This window comes from Ctenocephalides felis, unplaced genomic scaffold (assembly GCF_003426905.1).
Source record: "Ctenocephalides felis isolate EL2017-DRISC unplaced genomic scaffold, ASM342690v1 CF-g0.4_SCAFFOLD_01886, whole genome shotgun sequence".
NCBI classification, from domain to species: domain Eukaryota; kingdom Metazoa; phylum Arthropoda; class Insecta; order Siphonaptera; family Pulicidae; genus Ctenocephalides; species Ctenocephalides felis.
The window spans coordinates 9,151,067-9,170,335 of record NW_020538040.1 but is presented as its reverse complement, the minus strand read 5'-3'; the positions used below and the strand labels follow the sequence as shown (position 1 = coordinate 9,170,335).

The window sequence follows — 19,269 nt, the reverse complement described above, 5'->3', positions numbered from 1 at the left end:
CTAGAGACCAAAGTAAGATACTTTGCTAAAGAAACCATACCTCAAAAATGAATTCTCATGTCCCGTGCATTGACCCAAAAATAAGAGTTAAATTTTCTCAGGGGGGGGGGCAGGGGGTGAACCATGTCCATGGGCGGATCGACCTTCCAAAGTTAGCGGGGGTCGGTCGGTCATACATTTGGACGCCACTGGGGCACTCTAAATAGGTCAAAATTGAACCAAATTTTTTTTAAATTACCCTTATTTTTGGGTCAATGCACGGAACATCAGAATTCATTTTAAAAGTATGGTTTCTTCAGCAAAGTATCCTATTTTGATGCCAAGTATCCAAAAACCATATATGCCTAAGCGACTTTTTTAACCCATAGAAATCGACCCGCTCTAATATATATTAAATCATTTTTTTGTAATTTATTTGAAATCCATTTCAGCATCCTATCAACATCAGTGGAATATACTGTCATAATTTGGTATCCTTGATTGTTTTATTAACCACTATCGCTCAATAGAGTTAAAATGTGCACAATGGTAAAATATATATGTTTTGTCATTACAAAACACACAAACATCGAAACTGAGTTTGGGATAGAAAGATAGAGATTTCCATCTTTTTTGATAGAAAGATAGAGCTCATACAATTTTCTATCTACTGTGTTACAAAAACAATCTTTTCTTCTATACAGATTGTTGAAAGAATACTTCAGAATTTGGGAACTCAAAGCAGCCAGCGAAACTTTCCTAAATGGCTTTCTCCACTGTAAATATTCTCCCATTTTACTTCGCGAGATGCCGAAGGTAGCATCGACGCTCCTTAGTTGGTCCACCTCCTTCACCAGAACCCATTTCTATGCACCTTACCACCTTACCATCTTTACGGCTGGTGAGGGTGGACGACTGACTATGAAAGTGTTTGATGCGTTTTATGTGACCCTCTAGTGATTCCGAGGAATTTTTTCACCAATTATCTTCACGTTCTTCGTTCTGAGGTTTCACTGAGGCCACATACAATTGAAGGTATATTTTTTCCACAATATTTTATATATATATATATATATATATATATATATATATAAATGTTTTTTGACAGACTGGTCTGATGGTGAAACATATCTGTCCCGAAACGACGCAACACAAACTTATTATTATTCGAATTAACAAATAACACGCCGCCCCCCACACACGCAACTTAATGATGGTCTTGAATATGGATGTTTTCGAATTTTCTGGCTTCCAGAAGCTCAAATGCTTCCAAAATGATAAAAAACAATTCTCTGAAAGTTTTAGCTCTTAATATTAACTTTAAGATAATCCGCACTCCAACCGAAGTTTCTAGATTCTGCTTTCTAAGTGAATACTTATTCCACAAAATATATCAAATTTTTTGTGAAATTTTTTTATTTATGATCAAAGTAAGCAAATACAGTATTTTTCTCAAAATTTTGATTCACTTGTCGCTAAGTTATAAAATTCTAAAAAGCAAATGAAATTTTATCCATGTTATTCTCATAAGAAACTTTGGTTGGAGTGCGGACTATCTTAAAGTTAATATTAATAACTAAAACTTTCAGAGAATTGTTTTTAACTTCCCGTAGGGCAAGTTATAGTAATCGCAAAAAAATCGAAAATGAAAATTTTTATAGATCTTCTGAACATTTTGGCATACCTTAGAAAAAGTGGATGTATGTGTGTGTGTGTGCGTGTATGTATGTATGTTCGGATACAAATTTTCGTCGACGATTTCGGGAACACGGATCAACCGATTTGAATTATTTAAAAAACATTCGATTCGTATTGATAAGGAGACGTGCTGATCCGTTCCGAAGATACGGAGCAAAAAGTGCCGAAAACGGTAACTCAGTTTTTAAGAGAACGGAGCGTCCGATTTGAATAATTCAAAAAACATTTTATTTGTATTGACTAAATGAAGAACTATTCAAATTTTTGAAAAGGCAGGTCCAACGACTTTGGAGATATGGAGGAAAAAGTAAAAAAATGAGCCATTTGGCGGTCAAAAATGAACATTAGATATATGCACATCAAATTATCAGATATTTTATAAAGATTTTAACAATAAGTATGAATTTTGTTTACATTCCTATGGGTTCCGTACCAATGTTTACGCGTTAGACGGCGACGCGGCGCTTACGCACTTTGATATTTCGTCTTTATGCAGTTAAAGCAGTACAATCGTACTTTGAGAAAGAGTTCAGAATTTCCAAAATATTTCAAAATAAATGATTTAAGATAGAATGATTTAATATGGTTCAAAATTCTATTAAAAGTTTCAAATCATTGATCAACTTTTATTGATTACTATTGATTGTTTTTAATTACTCGAATTTTGAACTGCGGGGAGTACGGGAAGTTCCAGCAATTTGCCTTAAGGCACGATGCTCTAATTGCCTTAAGACAGAATTCCGCTTACAGCTAGTTTTTTTATCATTTTGGAAGTATGTATCCATATAAAGGACCACCCTAATATATATAAATTATCTACATTTACCAATTGTTTATTTTGTTACGTCAAAGTATTATCGGCGCTTGAATTTTATCACTGATTGTATCTATCAATTAGATATATATTAAAAAAAATTGATATATCGTGATAAAAACGGAATTTTCCAATCTTTGATCAATAATAAACGAAATATAAAATTTTCATATATAAAACTGAAAACGGTTTCTGACGTTGTACTAACACGCTAACATGATAAAACATTTTTACGTCCTATTTGTATATATTTAATTCATATTAGAAAAGATTAAAAATATATTATTATTTATCTATATCTCCTCATATTTTTTCTAGTTCTTCAGATACATGGGTGATATTTTGTCCTTGCCGTTTTCCTGTCGACCATACTTCCACACTGTGTTTCGTTTTGTCTAGTGATTGTTTTCGTCAAGGCTCCAGATCTAGGTAAGTTATGCATATTTCCATGAACATATAGTAGTCTACATATATATAAAAATAAGTCGGGTTTTCCTTCCTGGCAATTTTGCATTCGTTGGAAATGTCTCGGGCTCCGCAAGGTTTATAGCTAAGAAAATTAGTGGTGCATGGCATCGTGCCTTAATGCAAATTCTTGGAACTTCACGCACCGTAATTGAAAATTCGAGTAATGACATTAGTGAAAATTATCAGAATTATGCTTGGTTAAGTCAATGAGCAATTCTTGCCGCAAAGAATAATAATGTACACGCACTGAATTTCACCATTCAATCAAATTGCTGGCGATTTGGTGACATACCAATGATTCCGACTGGTATTTCGTTTGACTTTAAACGATTGCAACTTCCAGTTCGCCTTGCGTTCGCAATGACAACTAACAAGTCGCAAGGCCAATCGCTTAGTGTTTGCGTGATAAATTTCAAATAGATTATTTAGAAAATCATCGTTTTTCACATGGGCAGTTTTACGTTGCCTGTTCACGAGTTGGAAAACCATCCGCTTTGTTTGTGTTAACGCCAGACCAAAAAAACAAAAAATGTGGTTTACCAGAGAGCACTTCAATGAAACACTTCATTTTTGTAATCGAAATAACTTCATTACTGTTGCGCAATAAAATCAAATTTTTCCATTTCAAATATAAAACAAACAAAAAATTTCTTCATCTTTCTCACGAAAACATCTGGTGGCGAAACGGAGTTTGTCGGGTTTGCTAGTTAATATATATTAAAAAATTAATATATTCATATTAACTGAATTTTTTCAGGATTTCCCAGCCTGCAGTTGCGATTCTGGCGTAACTGAAACGGGAGGACATATCCGTCTAGGCGGGGAAAAGATCTGGAGCATTTTCGATGTCAGTGTCGTGTAGATATGTGGATGTTTTTGGGTTGTTTGGTAACTGTAGCGGCAATTTTATCGCGTAAGTAGAATTATTAAAGATTTAGTTTTATATTTACAATCATACTAATAATTGAAAGTGACATAAAAATATATCTTGAACTCAAATTCCACACATGTAGGCGTCCATTAATCACGTGATCGATTTTTAAGGATTTTTGGACTCCCCCTCCCTGTTGGTGATACGTGGCGATATTCAAAATTTTTAATTAATCAATTGGAAATAATTAAATTTTTGAAAAACTTTTTTTTTGAAATTTTGAAAAATTCTTCTTGAAAATTTTGAAACCCATTTAATTTAAAAAATAATAATTTTTGAAAATAAAGAAAATTTATAGATTTTTTTTTTAAATTTTAAACCTTTTTGAAAATTTTGAAATTTTTGAAACTCTTTTAATCGATTAATCCATAATATCTAATCCAATTAAATCTAATATATGCCAAAATATTTAGAAACTTCTGAAACGTGAAGATATGCAAATTTTTTGACTCTAGTAGTAATAAAACTAGTAGTGTATAGCACAGCGGTTTCCAACCTGAGGGACGCGCCCCCTTAGGGGTGCGCCAGGCTGTTCTAGGGTGGAGCGCGCAGTTTCCAGTATACTATTATCGAACATAATCTAACACTTTGGAAACGATATTAAAAAATAAACAAAAAATAATTAGTTTCTTTGCAGATTTTTACATAATATTGCACATTAATTTGTAGTCTGATATCTGAGTATTTATAAGATTAAACCGTTGAAAAAATTAAGGGGAGGAAGGTGCAACAATTTTCCTTATTAGAGCAGGGCGGCGCGGTGCAAAAAAGGTTGGAAACCACTGGTATAGCATTTGAATTTGATACAATCATGGTGGAACGCGAGATTCAAAAAAGCTTTGCTAATAGTTATTAACTCTAAATTATTATTATCATTGAATAATTATAAATTTTTGTTTAGGATAAAAAGATAGAGATTTCTATCCCAAACTCAGAACCGTAAGTACACTATTTAGATTAAATATTAAACATGTTTATTTGTGTGGTTTGTTGTAATGCCAAAACATATATATTTTACCATAGTGCACATTCTAAATCTGTGGAGCAATAATGTTTTCATTAATTAAGGATACCAAATTTTGATAGTATTTTCTACTGAACGAGCGCTAGGATGTTAGCCGAAACGCATGGATAACAAATAAATTTATAAAAAACATTTATATGATTTTTTATTATATATATATATATATATATATATATATATATATATATATATATATTATACCATAACCCCCCTTATTATACACTATGTTCCGTTAGTATTCACACCACTAGGATTCAAATAAGGACTCTATCCTAGACCTAGAAAGCTTAAGAATAACTCTTGTTGGACCGGCACTCTCTCTTGGCAACCAGGGGCGATATTAGAAGCTTAATTTATATTATAAAATATATATTGATATTCTGTTTTTACAAAGTGTAAATTGTTTTACAAATTATATTTAATATATCATCTTAGTGTTTTAATTACTAGATAAGAATTCCCTCAGGTTCCAGGGCAAAAATTTGTAACAATTTATCTTGTAATCTCTTATAAAAAAAGAAAAATTCAAATTGGTTCTATTTATTAATCAAAGGTCGTTAAACTGGAATTGTTGAGAAAATTTGATTTTTTTCATTTTTTTTTTTATTAAGAAGCTTGAAAAAATAATTTTTGAAAACTTGGTAAAACAAATATATTTTCATATTTTTTTTTTATTAGGAAGCTAGAAAAAACAATTCTTGAAAACTTTGAAAAACAAATAAAATAGATTTGAGAACTAAAATTTTTGAGAAAATTTGATTGTTTTTTCATAGTATTTTTTGATTAAAGTTTGAAAAAAATTTTTTTTTTGAAAAACAACTGGAATAGATTTGAGAACTGAACTTGCAGAACGAGCGTTGCCGACACTCGTGGAACAATCCCCTATTGAACAAATGTCATACGTTTTATTTAAATGGCAATTGTGAGGTTTGATAATTTTGTAAGAATTTTGATATTAATATTGCCCCTGTAAAATAAATGTAAATAAAATCGAATCCACCTGTTAAAATCGATTTATATATTATAAACTCTATGCATATGACGTTTAATCATTCGGGAGTGTTCCAAGAACCACTACGTGGACTAATTTTTTCTTCACAACAATTTAACAATTTGACGTGACATATGACATATGACATTTAATCTACGTGGACTAATTTTTTCTTCACAACAATTTAACAATTTGCACGTGACATATGACATATGACATTTAATCATTCAGGAGTGTTCCACGATTGTCGGCAACGCTCGTTCACTAAGTGACGTCACATTCCCTTTTATCTTTTGACACTAATTTTGCGCTCGACTAGCAGTCCATTTAGTGTAAGGGCCATGATCGAAACGCGTAAGCGCCGCGTTGCGGTCTAACGAATAAACATTGGTACGGAACCCATAGAAATATAAATAAAATTTGTATTATTGAAATTTCCATAAAATATCTGATAATTTGAAGTGCATATGTCTAATAATAGTTTTTGACACATACATTCATTTTTTCTAATGTATGCCAAAATGTTCAGAAACCTTTGAAACGTGAAGATATGCAAAAATTTTCATTTTCGATTTTTTTGCGATTACTATAACTTACCCTGCAGAAAGTTAAAAAATGCACTTTTAAACGCCATCGACTAATTTCTTACTGTTTGTACTAATTAAAACTAATTATGATCAAATTTAGACAAGTGTGGTAAATACTAAAAATATTAAATGATTTAACGATTTGATAACCTTGATTTATTAATCTAAAAGATAAAAAACAATTGTTCAATGTTCATTAAGCATCAATCATTTACCTTTATCGTTGATAAATTCCGGACAGTACGTCTGAAGTATTTTGAAGGCTTCGGCATCTTCCAGAAGTTTGGGTCCATGTGGAGGATTTGATGGGCAATTTTTGCCCCTGCCACCAACGTTCGTACATTCTTCGTACCATACGCAATTTTCGGTGGATTTTGCAGCTAATGCAGCCGTCGTCAGGAAGAGAAAAACTGAAATAAAAATTAATAGTTGTATCATTTTGCCTTAAGGCAAGTTGCATGAAGGGGAAGACATGTGTAAATAATTGACTTAAGAAAAAGAATTAGTATTAGGAAAATGAAGATGTAGCTTTCTAACATAAACGATTTTAAGTGAAATCTTTGAAACATATTAATATGTAATTGTATAAATTAAATTATTTTGTTTAGCACATTTCATTTCATCTGAAGCCGTTTGGGAATTGAACGATTTTGTGGTTTTACTATTATTTATTGCTATCTAATATAGATACAATATATTCATATATAATTCCTGGCTGTCGATGGTGAAAGAGACCTTTACTATCCGTTGGGCTTTTATACCCAACGAAACGGTTTTTTGATGCATGCCCATCAACAATAAAATCAGGGTCGTACTTAATGCAGGGCTGCAGTTGGGTGTCACCGCACATCCTTATCATGCTCTAAAAATCTATTTTATTTAAGTGTGGGCGCAAACTGCAATCAGCAGCTTCCAACGAAAAAACCACAGAACGTACAGATGCTTCGACATAGATTTTGATTACAATCACCCAAACATGCAACAAAATTCTAAACTTTGATAAATTTTTAAATTAAACGCTTATTGTAGGCCTGTAATATTTAGTATATAATTTCATTCTAAAAAATCTATCGTTACACAAAGTTTCAATATTTATTACAAGAAACGACACATCCGATCTCTACAAAACTCTAATCAAAGCGATCTTAACCAATACGTTTCGAACAGTTTTTGGATTTTTAAAATTGAATCAGGATGGTGGCCAAAACAAGGACGAAAATTTTACACATTTCTGCTAATTGCAAAGAAACGGCTTGGCCGATTCTAAATCTAAATTAAACTGAAGTTTAGTTTTTCTGCAGTTTTTTCACTTATAACGCAACCGTATGTTTGCCAGATTTTCTTGTATGGCATCTAGGCGTTTGAAAATAGAAGCATATAAACTTTTCATTGCATTTGTATCATTTATAAACAACAACAATAGCAAATATTATTTAACTACGTGTAAGTGGCATTTTGTCTTAATGTAAGTTGCATAAACTTAACAATATGGGTAAATAATTGATGTGACAGCAATTGTTATTTTGCTGTGAGTTGAACATTAACAGTTATTTGCCAGAAATGTGATTTTGCCTAAATAATTTAGCTCAGTCATAACGATGATTTGGTTTCAAAAGTGTGCGTTGGGTACGGTTGTGACATGTTGAAAGACTAAACATGTGAAGAAAAATCTAACTGAACTAACAATAAGACAAAATACGAAAAATATAGGTAAATGATGAAAGAACGATTCGTCTGGTTTGTGGCTGCCCATATTCTGAAAGTAGGGGTGGTGTAAAATAGATAAAGTGCCAAGCAACATGCGGTTTCTGTGGTTCCATGTAAAATGTGCAAGTGATAGTCACTTTTGTCACCATTGAATGATGATTTTGATTAAATCTCAGTATATTGATACATAGTCACTGTAAATTTTTGCCTGATTAGCCAAGGTAATTTACTAGTTAACATTTTTGACCGATTTTAAAGAAAAAAAATATAATAAAACTAAGCTAATTAATTATAAGAAGGAAAATGATTGCAACCGTCCTGAGAGTATGGACTATTGTGACAATCGTCCTCATCTTGTATGAATTGATTTTATAACTAATCCATCGTATTTGAGGACAGCATTTCAGTGCTCAAATTACCATTTAATAATTTCATTTTATGACTATTCCATCATATTTAAGAGCAGCATTTCAGTGTTCCCACTGCTCTAATTACTATTTAATTTACTTTTCTCCCAGCTAACTGGAAAATTTACAAAATTATTGCTGATAAAAAAAGTGACAAAACGCACAACCGTACTCCTATAATGAAAAGTTTCTGCAATTTTCAATAAATTATTATTTATACATAATAAGACAAATTATTTTCACATACTACAAGGCAGATACATTATATTTGCAACTTTAGCTATGAATAAAAATCCAGTATGTCTGTGATCAAGTAAAAAATAACCAACTGAAGCAAACATGTTTAAGGTACTGTAAAACTGATACTGTATTTTTTTATATATGCAATTTGTTGAATCGTTCAAACTTGGTAATAAATATTTATATAATTTATCACAACGTAATTCATAAACATAATTAAAAAACATATCCAAACATCACAAATTAAAATCCTAATCGTCCAAAAGTCCGATCCTCAGCAGAGGTTTCGCAAAAACCGTCATCATACATAATTTGGCGGTATCCAAATTCTCACTCACCTATTAACTTCATTTTTGAATTCTTTCTTCAAATTAAATAATCAATTAACAATAACTTATCCAACACACTAATTTTTTCTATCAAACACAAAACTTATAAAAAAATATCACAAACTAATCACCCAAAAATTTCATTTCGCCGTTCGCCTCGACGGCTTCTATTGCAATGGCTAAAAAACCCATTCATCAATTGAACAACTTAGGACAATCTTATCACCAAAACAGGTGTCCAAATCACTATCATTGAAGATGACAATGACTCTAAGCATCTTTATCAATCGAAAGCAACACCTGTGTGTTGTAAAATTAAAAATACTCAATCAATATCGAAACAAAATACTTGATATTTTCATAATCCTTTGTGTTTGTGACATGATATGCGCGCGTGTGTTGAAGATTTATGTGACGAATTATGTTATCTGGTTTTGTAATAGACGAATGGATTTATTTTTGCAACTATGTTTAAAGATTTTGTTGTAATCCCTTAAAATTTAAATTAAACTCAAGTTAGTATTTCTGCAGTATTTTATTAACTTCCCGTAGGGTAAGTTATAGTAATCGCAAAAAAATCGAAAATGGAAATTTTTATATATCTACGTTTCAGAGGTTTCTGAACATTCTGGCATACCTTAGAAAAATGGATGTATATATGTGTGTGTGTGTATGTGTGCGGATACAAATTTTTGTCGACGAATTCGAGGAACACGGATCAACCAATTTGAATAATTCAGAAAACAATTGATTTGTATTAATGGGGAGACCTGCTGATTAGTTGGCAAAAGCAGGTTCAGCCATTTCGTTCACATTATCGACTGAAATAAAAATAAAAGTAAATGGTTGTCTGCTCGAAGGCAAGTCGATGACGTGGGATGTTTGTGTGTGTGTGCGGATACAAATTTTCGTCGACGATTTCGAGAATACGGATCAATCGATTTGAATGGTTCAAAAAGCATTCGATTCCTATTGATAAAGAGACATGCTGATTAGTTTTTGGTAAAGGCAGGTCCAGCCGTTTCGAAGATACCAGGCAAAAAGTGCCAAAATGGTATTTCAGTTTTTGGGAGAACGTAGCGTCCGATTTGAATAATTCAAAAAATGAAAAACTGGTTAAATTTTAGGAAGGCAGGTCTAGCGTTTCCGGAAATCAATACAAAATGTAAAATAATGCCATTTGGCGGTCAAAAATGAACATTAAACATACGTGCATTGCATTATCCAATATTTTATAAAGGTTATAATAATAAATACAAATTGTGTGTACATTTATATGGGTTCCGTACCAATGTTTACACGTTAGACGACTACGCGGCGCTCACGCGCTTTGTATGACTCTAAAAGCTATGCAGCGCAATTGTTTTCAAATAAAGTTCAAAATATTCAAAAAAAAAATCGAAATCCTGCTCTACACAACCTGACATCGAGCAGCAGCGATGTCCATTTTCACTTGAAAATCTAGATCAAAAATATGTTTCCAATTGATAATAAGCCTATTTGAGGCACTGCGGTATGAAAGGACAAGGGAAAATCTCACACCATTCTTCCCTGAATCAAGTTGGTTTTTAACTCAGCTTACTGACCTGATGCCTTAAGGCAATACTATCCATTATTATTTTATTTATTAAGTATGTAAAAATATACATAACAGATTATTATTTATTAATTAATTTTTAACTTCCCGTAGAATAAACTTCCCGTAGAATAAGTTATTGTAATCGTGCAAAAATCGAAATTGAAAATGTTTGCATTTCTACACGTTGTGAAGGTTTCTGAACATTTTGGCATACCTAAATAGGTGTGTTTGTGTTATGTATGTATAAATACAATTTTTCGTCCACGTTTCCGGCGCACGGATCAACCGATTTGAATGTTTCAAAAAATATTCGATTCCTATTGATAGGAAGATGTGGTGATTAGTTTTTGGCAAAGGCAAGTCCAGCCGTTTAGAGATACAAAACAAAGAAAACAAAATTTTGAGAGTACGGAGTATTTGATTTGAATGATTAAAAAAACGCGGATGGGCAGAAAAAATTGTTTCATTTTTTTTTTTAATTTCAAGAAAATATTTTTTTAACTAAATTTTATTCTTCGAATATTTAATTATGGTACGGGAAGTTCCAGCAATTCGACTCTACATATCATGCCGCACACCACTAGTTTGATATTATTTCGACATTTTTTATATATTTTCGAAAATAGTATTTTGTAAACAGTTGTTCGCCCCCCCGAAGAAGCGCGTCCCACAGATTGGAAACCGCGGACTTAACATAATTTGTAATCAATTTAACATATACTATTTTAAAATTACAAAATGCCTGCACCCTGCAGTACTAGAAATTCCATGTCCATATGTTTTGCAATTGTGTATTTATAGTATATGATCGATAATAGTAAAATTCTCCTAATCATATATGATTTGTTATCTCTAAATTCCGTTGAACCAGCAAGGCAAATTCCAAAATACGATTTAATATTTTCCGACAGATTCCACTTCAGCAACAACAGCATATGTTTTAAAATGTCTACTTCAAATTTTTGTATCGATCTATTGATTAGTTAATGAAGCAATCTATAGATTACAATAATCTATAATCATTCATTGAGTAGGTATTGTCAATTTAAAAAATTTCTTTTCTAACGAAATTATCAATCGCGCTTTTTCATGATACGCATTTCACGTATCTCAAAAATGTTAAGAAATTCGGGTTTAAATTAATTGAAAAGTTTTCCATAATTATTATGGTCAATAGAATTTTAGTAGTACCATATGGAATGATGATGTTCCACATGGAATATAGGTGCACATAATAAAAGAAACTAGTGGTGTATGGCGTCGTGCCTTAAGGCAAATTGCGGGAACTCCCATACCGAACACTAAATTTAAAAAAAAAACTTTGAAAAAATTTGATTTTTGACAAATTTAAAATTTTTGAAAAAAAAAGATTTTTTGTATTTTTTTTTTTTTTAATTTTGAACATTTTTTTAAGCGATCGCGCTATTGCAAAATATATTTTGTGGATTTGGGTTGGTAAAAATAAAGGCGGTAATTATAAAATATAAAAAAATTGTAAATAATCGAATTTATCAATAAAAATTGAGATTTTTACCATCCTTGACTGTCCCATTTGAGGGGACAAAGTAAGTCCATCATATCATTCGGCTGTCTCCTCTCAGGGGACAAAGTAAATCTAGTATTTCACTCGGGCGCATATCATGCCACCAAGGATTATAAAAATACCAAGTATTTTTTCGTATTATTGATTTAGTGTTTTTTAATTTTACAACACACAGGTGGTGTTTTCGACCGATAAAGATGCTTAGAATCAATTGTCATCTAAGTGATTTGGACACCTGTTTTAGTGATAAGATTGTCTTAAGTTGTTGAATGAATAAAAGAGGACATGGCAGTTTGTATACACAATGTCTCGGTTCATATCAAAACATCATTTAAGGATGGATCAAGGATGAGCAACATGCGACTCTTTAAATATTTTTCTGCGGCCCACAATTATAAAATATAATTTTATTTATATTATCAAGTTTTTTCCATCAATAAATCAATTATAATGTATTTTTTTTTTTGTTGCATTAATTCATGAAATATTTACTTTGCTTCAATTTAGTATGTTTATTAGGGGGCGTCCATTATTCACGAGATCGATTTTTACTTCGACATGGGGCAAAAAATAATTATTAATTATTGTAAATGCATGTTCTTTAATGTCCACAATATAAATTCCTATAAACAAAATTGCATACAATGCACAGTAATAATATCAAGTTCACACAGCAGGTATGTTTTCGTAAGAATGTGGCGCCAAGTTGCTGGTAGATAACTTCCGAGTTGGTGTGCCGAGCGGGAAAGGGTTAGTATAATATCAAATAATAGTTTGGGGTATAAAAGGAGTAAACGAATTGTTATTTTCTTTAACGTTTGCTATATCGGGAAATAAGTACTGAATTCTAAAGATGTTTTCTTGAATAATACAATTAGTCCCAAAATGCCTCACAAGTTTTTAGTATAAAATAGTTATTCCAACATACCTTCTACTACGTATATTATGTTCGGCGGTTTTTGCTGCAGAAGTAACACTGCTGTAAGAGCCAGCAAGCCACCCATGTACCTATTATACAGAATATTTCAAGATTTCCACAATTAAAAGAGGTCTGTGCTGGGTGTGCGTATTAAGTTTCTTAGTGTATTTTTTTATCGCTTAACACAAATATAAAGTCCAAATTGGGGGTCAAAAACTGCAAAAAATAAAGAATAAAAAAAAAAAAAAATTAAAATAAAATAGAAAACCTAGTAATTTTTCTGCATGATAAAAATCTTACAATATTTGTCTTTTCATGGTCTTTATCTCTCTTAAATGACCTGTGCAAGGAATTTCTGCAACGCTTTTTTCATCTCTGTTGAGTTATCAACTTGCAGGAACTTTCAAAAGGAAATTGCACACATATTTTCAAACAACTGCAAATATGTTTGCAAATTACTTAGAGACAATGGGAAGTGCACCATCATGAATAGGTTTGTCAGATTACTCTGCTGCAAAAAGATGTTCAACAGAGATGAAAATAAGCATTACAGAAATCCTTGCACTGTTCAAAGAGATAAATACAGAAATTATAAGATTTTAATTATCATGCACAAAAACTAATAATAATAGTATTTTTTTTTGTTATCAAGGGTTCCTGAAGAAGGAGACATCCCATATCACCAAAATGTTATTTAAAGAAAAAAATGGCAGAAATTATAAGATTTTAGTTATCATGCAGAAAATTAATTATAATATCTTTTTATTTGTTATCAAGAGTTCCTGAAGAAGGAGACATCCCATATCACCAGAATGTTATTTAAAAAGAAAAATGGAAGAAATTATAAGATTTTAATTATCATGCACAAGAATTAATTATAATAATATATTTTTTCATTTGTTATCAATAGTTCCTGAAGAAGGAGACATTCCATGTCCGAGAAAGATGGAATAAAATAAAAAAAATTAAATGAATGATTACTTAAATGTATCCGCGCTCTACCGCTGCAACATTTTCAAAACAATTTCTAGATATTGGCGACGAAATGGTTATCACCGATAAAACTAGATGCATTGAATTATTGATCAATTCTCATATAATCACTGATTTACAGAATTATCCTATACCGATGAACACAAGAAGTATGTACATAGTTATGAATATCTTGCAGAAGCAGCAATTCAAAAAAAAAATGAATGAGGGAATTTAGTGTCAAAATCAAAATCTAAAGATAAAACTGTTTTTGAGAATAAACTGAAAATGTTCCGGAGTTTTTGAAAAAACACTCAATTCACTAAACACATACTTCTGCATCAGTTATTTTTCTACTAAAAATTTTCTAGAAATATTTCTTATGGCTAAACGTTTGCTGAGCCAGCTAGTATATATATATATATATATATATATATATATATATAATAATAAGAAAATATATTGGAAATGTAAGGTTCTTTTAAATATATAATATTCTGAATATTCATCTAGTAAACCATATAGCAAAGTCATTGCTGTATATAGCTTACGAGTATCTCTGGTTCATACATTTGAAAATATTACCAAACATTTTGTTTCCGTACTCTCAGAAATTTCAGAAAAGGCGTTTACATTGCAGATAAGATAATAATTAACCAGAAATAAATAATCCGAAAATTTATTATTTGTGTGCTCAAATAAAATGCTCAAAAACTTTAAAATACTAAAATACTTTAAAAAAAAAAATGCTGCGCGCAAGCAAGTATTATTAAGCAGTTATAATTTTATAATTTTATGATTTTATAACTTTATGAAATGAGTGGCCTGATTGCCCGGTGTATTTTAAAAACATTTTCTCTTATATTTTATCTCTTATTAAATAATTGTTTGTTAAATTAGGTAACTGACAATCAAAACAACATGTAAAATAGATGGACATCTTTATTACAACAAATTTTTATATTTCATAACTATAACAATTAAAAATAAATTCTACAGACAATACGAAGAAAAATAACGACATACATCAAAAAGAACATTTTAAAACAATAACAAATGAAGATAAATGCTTGTAGAAGCGTCTACTTTAAATTTTTGGCAGTTTTTATAGAATTGATCTCGAGTTGTGCACACAAATTATTCCTATTGATTTAAATAAAAACATTGAATAAATAATATAATAACTGAGGTAACAAAAAAAAAATCATAACCCTATAATGTGAATGCTTAAGTTTGTGTCTTGTCAGTACCATTTTTGCCATTAAACTATTCACGATACTACGAACTGAACGGTGGAATTATATAGAAGACTCGGTTCTTAAAAAGTCTTATTTATCTTTTGGCCACGTTTGTTTAGTGCCTGTAACCAGGTTTCCTAAATTCAGGAGAAGGCGCTGGCGGCAGTGCGCCTACATCGTAACTCGGGGGCCGATAGAAACGCCACAGTAAAGATGAGCCACGTTTGAGCTCCCCACGTTGTTTCAAGTGAGCCCAGCATTCTTGCCAATTGTTGAAAGTAGGCATATGAGGTGGTTTACTTGCAGCCAATCTAAAAGATAAGTTTAGATGGATAAAGGACTTTCATTTCTGGTTTTAATTTAATTTGTAATAGGGTAGCAGGCAAAAAGGAACACCACCACAAGTAAAATATAGTATTTTTTAAGAATACTATTTTAAAGTAGAAGGTAAAACATGTGGAACCAGCCATCGCCTTAAATCGGGCGACGTCTAAAAAATTAACAAAATAGTCATTTTGGTTTTGAGCACTGTTGTTTAGTTTACAATACCTGAATATAATTTTTAGGTGTACTTCATTTAATTGTTTCATAAAGTGCATTGTTATTTTTAAGTAAGATTCACCAGTTTTATTTATAGAATCTCTAGAATATCTTACATGTGGCTCGATTAAAACAGACTACCTAAACCTTTACACTAGCAAAGTGTAAAAATTTAGGTGGTCATTTATTCTTATTTATTAAGAAAATAGTGAATAAAAATGTAAAATAAGTTAAAAAAGTTCCATACAAAAGTTATATAAAGTGTGATCTTTGTAAAAAAAAAATGTGCCCATAAAATATGTTTTTCAAATATGATAAAAGTCGTATTTATCATTTGCAGCATTTGCATTCACGTTTGATTTCAAGAAACAATGAGTCCAATTATAATCAATTGAAAAGAAATGCCTACTAAATCAAGATTCATAATAGTATTAAGAGATTATAAATACTTCTGCTTATTGCTATTAAAAATACATATTTAGATTATGCTTTTTAATTTTGTTGATCAACCTAATAATTAAACTGCATTACATTCATTAAATAATGAAGCTACCTATATAGAAAACCTCTATAAAATGAAATAAAATAGTGGACCTTTTTACCCCCTGGCTTTTACCCCATTAACAAGGGTCTCATGTGGTATAATGACCAGAAAACACATTTTAGAAAAATAGCAAAAGCCATACTTCTACGAAGATAAATTTGCTGGTAATTTTACTAAACATAGTCAGATTGTTACTTGTTTGATATGTGTTATTTGTTTTGATGTAGTTGGTTTGGTTTGCACAGTATAATTGCTATAAGTCCAACTGGACTGCCCTAGCCTAACAAAGATATAAATAAGTATGTTGAAAGACAACTGTACTTACCTTGATCCATGAAGAGTCATACAATTTGACACAACTTGGAATGGGTACATAATTGTGCTTGTTACAAACTGAAATATATAAATATAAGCATTAAATAAATAAACTTTACAAACTACTTTAAAATTATTAGCTAATTTAGAGCATTAAAATATATCTTACTGTAGCAATAGCTCCAACATAGCTGCGAGTTTCCTTATCCTGTACTAAATGTTTGTTAATGATAAATGTAACAGCACTCGCAAACAGAAGACAAGCAATATCACCTAACAATCTTGGGAACAAACCATTGAAAAATCCTCCAATACCTTCTTCTTGGTAAATAGTTGCAATTGATCCCAAAATTGAACTGAAGTAGTAATAAAAATAGAAATAAATAAATATTTATTCAAATGTGGATATGAATTCAAAATTTGAAATTATAGGTGACCCCCTTATAACATGGACGTGACGTATTTCTATAGCATGGATCCACTCTAACAAGGTTAGGAAATGAGCAAAATTCTAATAAAATATAAAGCAAACTTTATCTAATGTAAAGTTGGTGAAGTCACAAAACAACTGCTCATAAACTTAATGCAAAAGATATCTCATTTGCCATTTTTCATTTGAGCCTGGACATTCTATTGGAAAAAAGCCTAGGTTTACCCAAACAGTTATTGATATTTCTCAAATATAGGTTCTTTAGATGAAGTAATTTAAAATTTAAAGAGAACTCACATCTAGAATCATGTAGAAATGTGTAAAGATCTTTCTTTAAAAAAGCCAAGGCTTTCCCAAACATTAGTCATATTCCTCAAAAAAAGATTCTTTAAATGAAATGAGCCCAAAATTTAAAAGAAAACATTAGTGCTTAGTATCATATAAAGAACTTATAAAAATCTTTTCATCAAAAGCGAGCATTAAAAAATAACAATTCATATTGCAAAAATAAGGGAATCGAAATTATGCTAGTATAGAAAAATTCTCAGACGATGAGGAAATCTTGCCAGATCAGGTTAATTCACTTAGTACATATCAACTACAAAAATTAATGAATATACTTTTATCTTTATTATAAATATATACTAGCATTTTTAAATCTATGCCCTCTTTCTACACTACTCCTTTGTCTAACAAGGATTACTCCAGTGTTATACGGGGGTTACCTGTATATCATTTACTTACCAATATTTGGTTTCATGACCAATAAATTGAGCCATCATTCTAACAGTGATTACTTGGAAGGGGTGACTAATTATTGTACCGCTTATGTGAAGAATCATGTCTCTTGACAATGCCTTTTCAAATCTCTTCCTCCTAAAAAATACAATAATTAGTAAATATAATTAGCAATAATGTAAATACTAGATGATTTTGCCAATTTTAAAAATGGACTTGAAGTACTAAATGTAACATTAGACTTCTGATTTCTGAAATCAAGTTTCGATAAACAACAAAATAGAAAAACAAATAAATAGAATGTTTAAATTTGCATTAAATTGACCCAAATAGTAAATACTTAGTGCTTTGCTTAATTGTATTTGAAACTAAAATTGATTTTGATAAGCGTATAGGCGCAAACTTTATTTATTCTTTGGACTTTGATAATAATTTACATTATATATATATATTTATGTTTACTTGTTTTTAATAAGCTAAAAGAAATAATATGATTGTTATAAGATTATGATATATAATGTTTATATTTATTTGATCCTTTTACTGAATAACTTATTTCACTAACAAAATTGTACTTACAATTTTTTGTGAAAATTATGCATGATCAACAAATAATTGTTTTTAAAGTTATTCAATCCTGGTGAACTGTTATTTCTTTGTTCTACTGAATTATACAAAAAAAATTTACTATCAATAAATATGAACAATAAATTTCATTCAAAACTGCTCTTTTAATCACAATAAATTTTCTGTTAATTTTTTTTTTATTCAAATTACAGAGTATTCAATTAAGAACATTTTTTTATGAAAATTTGAAACTGGTATTCTGGAATAATTACTATTCAACAACCGTTTTCCTAAAAGGCCAGTTTTTGTATAATCCTTTATAAATTTACCTTTCAATATCTGTGAGTTCATCATCATTTACATCTTCTTTTTCAGGAGGTACACCCAAACCTAACTGTTCAGCTATTTTTTCACTACCTAAGACACTCGCTATGTTACCCAGGAGTTTAGGTGTAAGGCCTCGATAGCAACCTGTAATGCCATCCATTCTTCTAATGTAACCCACTGAAATATATAAAAAAGTAATTATAAAAGATATTTTTGTTAGTACATTAAGAATTATATAAGTGTTATATTATTATTATTTAAATTTTAAAATAATTGTTACACAATAATAATAATAATTGTTAATAATTGTTTGTATCCTGTAGTTAAGTAACAAAAAAAATTATAACACAAGCAATAAATTAATTAGGGATTCTAGTGTAGA

General features: G+C 30.5%; 2 protein-coding genes across 2 annotated transcripts in view; both read right to left on the bottom strand.

The window, feature by feature from the left end:
• LOC113377579 (NPC intracellular cholesterol transporter 1 homolog 1b-like) overlaps window positions 1–9,344 on the bottom strand; it is a 31,327-nt gene extending 21,983 nt beyond the window's left edge. The window contains 2 exon segments of the mRNA XM_026617943.1: window positions 6,708–6,902; window positions 9,185–9,344. Of these exon segments, the coding sequence (XP_026473728.1) occupies window positions 6,708–6,902; window positions 9,185–9,197 (208 nt within the window). The 5' untranslated portion in view covers window positions 9,198–9,344.
• A 5,949-nt stretch (window positions 9,345–15,293) lies between these two features.
• LOC113378068 (mitochondrial carrier homolog 2-like) lies at window positions 15,294–19,067 on the bottom strand. Its single transcript, XM_026618578.1, has 5 exons — window positions 18,890–19,067; window positions 18,000–18,131; window positions 16,995–17,181; window positions 16,836–16,903; window positions 15,294–15,737 (listed from the first exon to the last, which is right to left on the bottom strand). The coding sequence occupies exons 1-5, from the start codon at window positions 19,045–19,047 to the stop codon at window positions 15,542–15,544; spliced, it is 741 nt and encodes a 246-aa protein (XP_026474363.1). The 5' UTR covers window positions 19,048–19,067; the 3' UTR covers window positions 15,294–15,541.
• Between the last annotated feature and the right edge of the window lie 202 nt (window positions 19,068–19,269).